General features: G+C 33.5%; 1 protein-coding gene across 2 annotated transcripts; it reads right to left on the bottom strand.

Annotated features, from left to right (window-relative positions):
- Positions 1 to 855: 855 nt before the first annotated feature.
- Positions 856 to 2232, bottom strand: LOC122067652 (protein PLANT CADMIUM RESISTANCE 2-like). 2 transcript variants are annotated; one of them, XM_042631494.1, is made up of 4 exons: positions 2144 to 2232; positions 1740 to 2034; positions 1334 to 1621; positions 856 to 1172 (listed from the first exon to the last, which is right to left on the bottom strand). In XM_042631494.1, the coding sequence occupies exons 2-4, from the start codon at positions 1921 to 1923 to the stop codon at positions 1096 to 1098; spliced, it is 549 nt and encodes a 182-aa protein (XP_042487428.1). In that variant the 5' UTR covers positions 1924 to 2034; positions 2144 to 2232; the 3' UTR covers positions 856 to 1095. The 2 variants fall into 2 exon arrangements, with proteins under 2 accessions (XP_042487428.1, XP_042487427.1); XM_042631493.1 differs by having other exon boundaries at positions 1740 to 2212.
- Positions 2233 to 8751: the final 6519 nt, after the last annotated feature.

Raw genomic sequence — 8751 nt, 5'->3', positions numbered from 1 at the left:
AACTTGGACTTTGGAAAGTGCCATTTCTTTCTCAAGTTGGTAGAGCTTTGTTGATTAAGTCGGTCCTTGATTACATATTGTTTTAATTTTTCGATTATTATTTGTAACAAGTTAGACTTCATTATAGTTGAAGGTTTTAACATTTGTTTGTATTTAGAGTTTTCCATCCTTGGTTGTCAAGTAACCTTGGCTATTGGGGGGAAGAACCCCTTTTCTCCTTTGTTTTTTGCTTCATGTAGGCGCACAAACTTTCCTTGTCAATATTTTCCTATTTAATCATATAAAAATAACGTGTAAGAAAGCATAAAGAGTGTCATTGGCTAGCAATAAATCAAACATTCAAAAAGGTTAATTAAATGCCCACGATATGAAAGTCCAAGTTGGAATCTTTTTAAATTTTACAAGGAGTATTTTCCTATTTAGTCAAATATTGAAAGTTAAATTGAAATGTTTCTAAATTTTTCGACGTTCAGATTTTCGATCAGATTGTACTATCATATTTTACATGATTTAAAATGCTAACTAAATAGCTAAAATCAAATACAAACATTAAAAAATGTTAATAAATTATTGTAATTAAACTCTATTTCTCTATCTGAAATATTTTTAAAGTTGTTGATGATGTGATCTTAAATGAGATTGCTCTATGATGTTGTGTTGTGATTTAAAATTTAAATGAAAACAGTCTTGAGTCATGATTCAATTAAGGGCTGAAAATTATAAAAAAAATCATGATAAATTATATCATTTCAAGTGAAAATTTTAATAGATATAGAAATTTTAACATTGTTTGTGCTTGGGTAAAAGATCACATTTCATCTCATGTCTCTGTAGAGAAGTTCATCCAGCATATGCAAAGGGCAAACAAAGGAGCCTGTTATCTTTTTTTTTTTTTTTTTTTGGCTTTTATTTTACTAAAAATTTTCATTTAAACAATCACAAAGAACTCAAATCACACTAAGGTCACCTCACATCTTGTACATATATAATACATATCTTGAAGTTAAAAAAAATTCAGAATCATCGCATGTAACAAAATAATCTCTTAGAGCCAAAGCCCTCTATATAATGCGATAATCTTCATTAATATATAGTCTATCGAGTCATGCCTTGTTGCACAATAGGAGGCATCTCTAATCCACGGTAGCTCCTTTCCATGTTACCATGCCATCCTGCAAAAATTAAATTCACCAACCATGATTTAACCATCAGAGTTCAATCTAATATATAAAATAGATAAAATAGAGACAAAGAAGAAGAAGACAAAATCTTTTACAAGTGTATAGTTAATCTTGATTCTATAAGAAATAAGCATCTGGAAAGAGAAACTAACCTAAGCTCACATCGAATCCACGGCTCTGCAGCTCTCTATACTCTTGGCAGATGGCACATGGCTCACAGCAACAATGAACGAGGAAATCTGAACAGGCATGCTCTTCCAAGTTATATTTCTCCCTCATCTTGGACCGATAGCAATATGAGTAACAACATTGACACCCGCCAGAAAATATCATGATCATTGTATAGATTACTCCATTTGCTACACAGGAGGTGGATCCTTCATCCACGATCTCAGAGATCTCGCCGAAGGCAACGCATCGACACCAACATGTTAAACAACCTGCATGATCAATCCTTTATGATGATCAGATTGTGTTGTTTTGGAAAGAAAAGGGTAGGTTTTTGAAAAGAAATATGGTATCATGGTAAGAGCAAACGTAGAGATTTAGTAGACTTACAGCTCTTAAGATCGTCACCACAGTCACAGAGGCCGGATGACCAAGGAACTGGAGCTTGAAGGTTTGTGGAATTCACCGGAATTCCAATTGCCGGGGCTGCATCATTGTATTGTGGAAGAGGTGGGGCAGTACTCGAAGAATCTGGGTTGAATATCTGGTTATAATTTTTCTCAGATGGATACATGTTTCTTACTTTTCAATTGATCCAAGGAGGTGTATGTAGGACTTTGTATGTATATACCGAAAAACAAGAGAGAGAGAGGAGAGAGAGATGTGATATATTCACCTGTAGTTTCTGCACAAGATAACAAAATATAAAGTTCAATTGGGAACTCGGGGCTTGGGCTATATTAAGTGGGAGAAAAGTTTTCTGATCAATCAAGATGAGTAGAGGAAGAAGTTACATGTATGGGAAAATGTTAGGCATGCTGCACGGTTGCTGAGCCTGTCACCCTCTGCAAATGAAGATCTTGTCCCACCCTTTTATTGTAACATATTTTATTATCTATAGGGCTGCAACTCATGCTAATCCTTTGGGCATTTAATTATGTAGTGATTATGTGGTCCTATGACTTTTGCGCTCTTGTTCTTTTGTGAGGTGTGACCATATCGAGGCTCTGTAAGCTGTTGGTTGTAACGGCTAACACAAGTTGTTTCATATATTATTTAAATAAACCATGGGAAAGATTTATTTAATTGTTTAATATTGTTTAAATAATCCATGAATGGAGGTTGTAAAGTTGTTCCTGACACTTCAAGTAATTGTTTTTTAATCTTACAGTCAAGCTAACTAGGTTCCTTAATGGCAACAAAAATAAATTCCCAACGGTTGTATAGCAAATGGTTTATATATATATATATATATATATATAATGTATATATATATATATATACATATATATATTGCCCAAATTATTTGGACATAATTTGGTTGGGGAGAATTTTTCATTGTTTTTATAATGATTTCAAAAAATGCAAACTTTTTTAAGTCAACGGATTTAGTTCAATTTTACCCTAATTATTAGCAAATTTTTGGTTTGACCATAAATAATTTGAGGAATTAAATAAATATGACCCAACCCATGTGATGAAGAGGTCCAATTTATGTGAATCAGTGAATTCTGTAGAAAATGGACTCACTTGAAAACAAGTGGATTTTTTTTTTTTTTAATCTTTTCTTCTTTCAAGAAAAACAAGTGGAAAAGTAGTGTTAGAGAGAGGGTTTGAGCAGTAAAACAAATAGTTTCTTTGAGAAGTCAAAAACAATGCTCTTGAAGGTCTCTTTAAAAAGAAGAAAGGTAGTCTACAGCAGACTTTCTCTCACATCTCATGCCATTCCAGATGCCATTTCTACTATCTTTCAAGCTCTTGATTTAATGGGAGAATGAGAAAAATTGCTTGTGTTTTTATTGTATTGTTTTCTCCACATCTTTGAAAGATAATTTTGGGGCATTTAGAGGTAGAAAAAATCATCTATCTTATGGGTGATTATGAGAAAATTTATTGTCTTCAAATGATTGTTTTCCTCTCATTCTTTTTGTAAACCTCAAAAACTTGTACAGAAAAATTTTTCGAAGATGTGGGGCAGTACCAGAACAATTTGGGTTGAATATCTGATTATAAATTTTCTCAGGTGAATACATGTTTCTTACTTTTCAATTGATCCAAGGAGGTGTATGGAGGACTTTGTATGTGTATAACAAAGAGAGAGAGAGAGAGAGAGAGAGAGAGAGAGAGAGAGAGAGAGAGATGTGATATATTCACGGTAGTTTGTGTGTAAGATAACAAAATATATAGTTCAATTGGGAACTTGGGGCTTGGGCTATATTACGTGGGAGAAAAGTTTTCTGCTCAGTCAAGATGAGTAGAGGAAGAAGTTACATGTATGGGAAAATACTAGGCAGGCTGCACGGTTGCCGAGCCTATGTCACCTTTTGAAAATGAACTCCATGCCTCTCTCCCCATCGGTCTTGTCCCACCCTTTTATTGTGACATATTTTATTATATATAGGGCTGCAACTCATACCAATCATTTGGGCATTTAATTATGTAGTGATTACGCGGTCCTATGACTTTTTCGCTCTTGTTTTTTGTGAGGTGTGACCATATGGAGGCTCTGTAAGCTTTTGTTTGTAAGGGCAAACACAAGTTGTTTCCTATATTATTTAAATAAACCATGTGAGAGATTTATTTAATTGTTTAATATTGTTTAACTAATCCATGAATGGAGGTTGTAAAGTTGTTCCTCACACTTCAAGTAATTGTTTTTTAATCTTATGGTCAAGCTAACTAGGTTCCTTAATGGCAACCAAAAAAAATTCCCAACGGTTGTATAGCAAATGGTTTATATATATATATATATATATATTACCCGAATTATTTGGACATAATTTGGTTGGGGAAAATTTTTCATTGTTTTTATAATGATTTCAAAAAAATGCAAACTTTTTTAAGTCAACGAATTTGGTTCAGTTTTATCCTAATTATTAGTAAATTTTGATTTGACCATAAATAATTCGAGGAATTAAATAAATATGACCCAACCCATGTGATAAAGAGGTCCAATTTATGTGAATCAGTGAATTTTGTAGAAAATGGAGACTCACTTGAAAACAAGTGGAGTTTTTTTTTTTTTTCTTTACCTTTTCTTCTTTCAAGAAAAACAAGTGGAAAAGAAGAGAGGGTTTGAGCAGTAGAACAAATAGTTTCTTTGAGAAGCCAAAAACAATACTCTTGAAGTTCTCTTTAAAAAGAAGAAAGGTAGTCTACAGCAGACTTTCTCTCACATCTCATGCCATTCCAGATGCCATTTCTACTATTTTTCAAGCTCTTGATTCAACCGGAAAATGAGAACAATTGCTTGTGTTTTTATTGTATTATTTTCTCCACATCTTTGAAAGATACTTTTGGGGCATTTAGAGGTAGAAAAAATCATCTATCTTATTGGTGATTATGAGATAAATTTATTGTCTTCAAATGATTGTTTTCCTCTCATTCTTTTTGTAAACCTCAAAAACTTGTACAAAAAAAATTGTCGAAGAGGTAGGGCAGTACCAGAACAATCTGGGTTGAATATCTGGTTCTAAATTTTCTCAGATGAATACATGTTTTTTACTTTTCAATTGATCCAAGGAGGTGTATGGAGGACTTTGTATGTGTATAACAAAGAGAGAGAGAGAGAGAGAGAGAGAGAGAGATGTGATTTATTCACGGTAGTTTGTGCGTAAGATAACAAAATATATAGTTCAATTGGGAACTTGGGGCTTGGGCTATATTACGGGGGAGAAAAGTTTTCCGCTCAATCAAGATGAGTAGAGGAAGAAGTTACATGTATGGGAAAATATTAGGCATGCTGCACGGTTGCCACGCCTATGTCACCCTTTGGAAATGAACTCCATGCCTCTCTCCCCATCGATCTTGCCCACCCTTTTATTGTAACATATTTCATTATACATGGGGCTGAAACTCATACCATTCCTTTGGGCATTTAATTATGTAGTGATTACGCGGTCCTATGACTTTTTTGCTCTTGTTCTTTTGTGAGGTGTGACCATATGGAGGCTCTATAAGCTTTTTGTTTGTACGGGCTAACACAAGTTGTTTCCTATATTATTTGAATAAACCATGCGAAAGATTAATTAAATTGTTTAATATTGTTTAAATAATCCATGAGTGGAGGTTGTAAAGTTGTTCCTCACACTTCAAGTAATTGTTTTTTAATCTTAAAGCCAATCTAACTAGGTTCCTTAATGGCAACCAAAAAAAATTCCCAACGGTTGTATAGCAAATGGTTTATATATATATATATATATATATATTACCCGAATTATTTGGACATAATTTGGTTGGGGAGAATTTTTCATTGTTTTTATAATGATTTCAAAAAAAATGCAAACTTTTTTAAGTCAACGGATTTAGTTCAATTTTACCCTAATTATTGGTAAATTTTGGTTTGACCATAAATAATTCGAGGAATTAAATAAATATGACCTAACCCATGTGATGAAGAGGTCCAATTTATGTGAATCAGTGAATTCTGTAGAAAATGGAGACTCACTTGAAAACAAGTGGATTTTTTTTTTCTTTATCTTTTCTTCTTTCAAGAAAAACAAGTGGAAAAGAAGAGTTAGAGAGAGGGTTTGAGCAGTAGAACAAATAGTTTCTTTGAGAAGTCAAAAACATTGCTCTTGAAGGTCTCTTTAAAAAGAAGAAAGGTAGTCTACAGCAGACTTTCTCTCACATCTCATGCCATTCCAGATGCCATTTCTACTATCTTTCAAGCTCTTGATTCAATAGGAAAATGAGAACAATTGCTTGTGTTTTTATTGTATTGTTTTCTTCACATCTTTGGAAGATACTTTTGGGGCATTTAGAGGTAGAAAAAATCATCTATCTTGTTGTTGATTATGAGATAAATTTTATTGTCTTCAAATGATTATTTTCCTCTCATTCTTTTTATAAACCTCAAAAACTTGTACAGAAAAAATTGTGGAAGAGGTGGGGCAGCACCTGAACAATCTGGATTTAATATCTGGTTATAATTTTCTCATATGAATACATGGTTCTTACTTTTCAATTGATCCAAGGAGGTGTATGGAGGACTTTGTATGTGTATACCAAAAAGAGAGAGAGAGAGGAGAGAGATGTGATATATTCACGGTAGTTTGTGAGTAAGATAAAAAAAATATATAGTTCAATTGGGAACTTGGGGCTTGGGCTATAATACGTGGGAGAAAAGTTTTCCGGTCAGTCAAGATGAGTAAAGGAAGAAGTTACATGTATGGGAAAATGTTCGGCATACTGCATGGTTGCCAAGTTTGTGTCACCCTTTGAAAATGAACTCCATGCCTCTCCCCATTGATCTTGTCCCACCCTTTTATTGTAACATATAATCTTCTTTTTAATAAAGGTAAATATTTTTATTTCACATATATAATCGAAAAAATATGCATAACAATGATACCATTATATCGATGTCTCTTTCAAATTATTTTTTAAAACCACTTTATACCTTTAACTTAATAACTATTTAAGATAATATAAAAAGCAATTAAAAAGTTTTATATACGCCTGAACACCTGAATCATGGCTTTGTTCACTGGTCAACTATGGCTCCACCAATCTTATGTTATAAAAAGAAATTTCTGACTTATTCAAAAAAGGAAAATTATATTTATTTTGTAAATCTTTTATAATTGAGTTAGGTAATTACCTAATTTTATCATGATCACTTCCAGTAAATAAAGTATTTCTTAAATTTGTTCTATGGGGATAGAAGGAATACTCCAATGACACGGTAGGAAAGGAATATTAAATGTTATGATGGCAAGTGCAGGACAATGGCTCAAATCTTTGAGACGATCAGGAAGGAGACCGGGATGCTTAAGATGCAAATGAAAGGGGTCGTGAGAAATGTGGAGGATGTCAAATGTTGTTGGAGGCGCTAACTGGCCATTGAACCAAACCATACCTGCCTTCTTGTGGAGATTTTTTGGTGCAAACCGTTGGGGAACTGGATCAAGCTGAATGTGGATAGAAGCTCTCTTAGGAATTCAGGCAGAGCAGGTGCAGGAGGGGTTCTGCGAGATAACTTGGGTAAGGTAGTCTTCTCTTCCAATTTCTTTTTGGCATGAAAGAGATCCTTGAAGCAGAGTTTGAGGCCCTTATAAAAGGAATAATGAGAGCTAAGCACATTGGTGCACCTGCACTCTAGATTGAATCTGACTCGTTAGCAGTGGTAACTTCTGTTCAAACACAGAAAATCCCTTGGTTTGCTCTTCACCATATCTAAACTCAACTCCGTAGAAGATATCACATTGCTTCAAGGAGGCGAATCCCATTGCGGATTACCTCGCCAAACAAGCTGCAAAAACGGGTGTTTCGAACACAATGATAGACTTTCCTCTCCACATTAAAGAGGAACTGGCCCGGCCCATTTATAAACAAATAAAACAAATGTGCAAGGGGTAAGCCCGACGAGTGCCCAACCGGCATGGCCCATTTATAAGCCCGGCTCGGCTAGACACGTTTTGCCCGACCGTTTGTATGCATATTTTGAATATTTTTTTTTATACATATAGATAGGGTATCTAATAATATTTGTATCAATTATCGAATGTAATTAAGTGTAATATCTTTTTAAATTGTTGATGATTTAAAAAAAAATATTAAAGTATCTTAAATGTTAGACAATTGAAGAACGTTTAAAGCCCGATTAAAGCCCAGATCCTAACCAAGCTTGACACTGGACCGACTCATTCCTTTAACAAGATAGTCCAAGGTATAGGCCCATCTTAGACAGACCGATTGACAACCTTGATGGTTGTACAGTGTACCCTACCTCTCCAACTGAAATATTTTTAAGCGGTTGATAATGTGATCATAAATGAGATTACTTTATAATGTTTGTTATGATTTAAAATGTCAAATGTATGGCCATAATTCAAATAAAAGGTTAAAACTAATAGAAAAATTCATGTTGAGCCAGATCCTTTTCAACTGAAAATTTCAATAGATAAAGACATTTATTTAAGACATTTTAATCTGGGATGCGCAAGATCGCCCAGATTCATTTTTTTAGCTGAGATTTAGCCTTTGATTTATTTTGCTTGCTGTCTTGAGATGGCCATGTCGAAGATGGACAATATTTTAAATTTCTTTTCTCCTATGATTTTTTTTAACTTATTTATTTATTAATTTTAAAATAAAGTTCTTCGCTTAGATTTTGCCAAAAAAATAAAAAAACATTGTTTGTGCTTGCGTACCTAAAACATAAATTTTTTAACTTTTTTTTGGTAGAAAATTTTAGACATGAAATATATAAAACATAGATGCCTCAAATGTAAAAGACAAACTATATCTCATCTCAAGTCCTTGTAGAAAATTCCAACATCACACTCAGCAGTCCTGGTGATACCATATACAAGGCAAACAAGGGAATTTATTACCTTTTTTATTTATTTATCTTTTTCTTAGATAAAATTCTTTATTAGATCAACATTCCCGAAAAATA

The sequence above is a fragment of the Macadamia integrifolia genome, unplaced genomic scaffold (genome assembly GCF_013358625.1).
Source record: "Macadamia integrifolia cultivar HAES 741 unplaced genomic scaffold, SCU_Mint_v3 scaffold3039, whole genome shotgun sequence".
NCBI lineage: Eukaryota > Viridiplantae > Streptophyta > Magnoliopsida > Proteales > Proteaceae > Macadamia > Macadamia integrifolia.
This window is presented reverse-complemented; position numbering and strand designations above follow the sequence as displayed.

Bases quoted from the DNA above. Each gene is read 5' to 3' on its own strand.
- LOC122067652 (XM_042631494.1), bottom strand. From the start codon at position 1,923: ATGTATCCATCTGAGAAAAATTATAACCAGATATTCAACCCAGATTCT. The intron at 1,622-1,739 runs GTAAGTCTACTA...TTGATCATGCAG, and splicing joins TGGTGACGATCTTAAGAGCT to GTTGTTTAACATGTTGGTGT. The intron at 1,173-1,333 runs GTTAGTTTCTCT...TAATTTTTGCAG, and splicing joins TGGATTCGATGTGAGCTTAG to GATGGCATGGTAACATGGAA.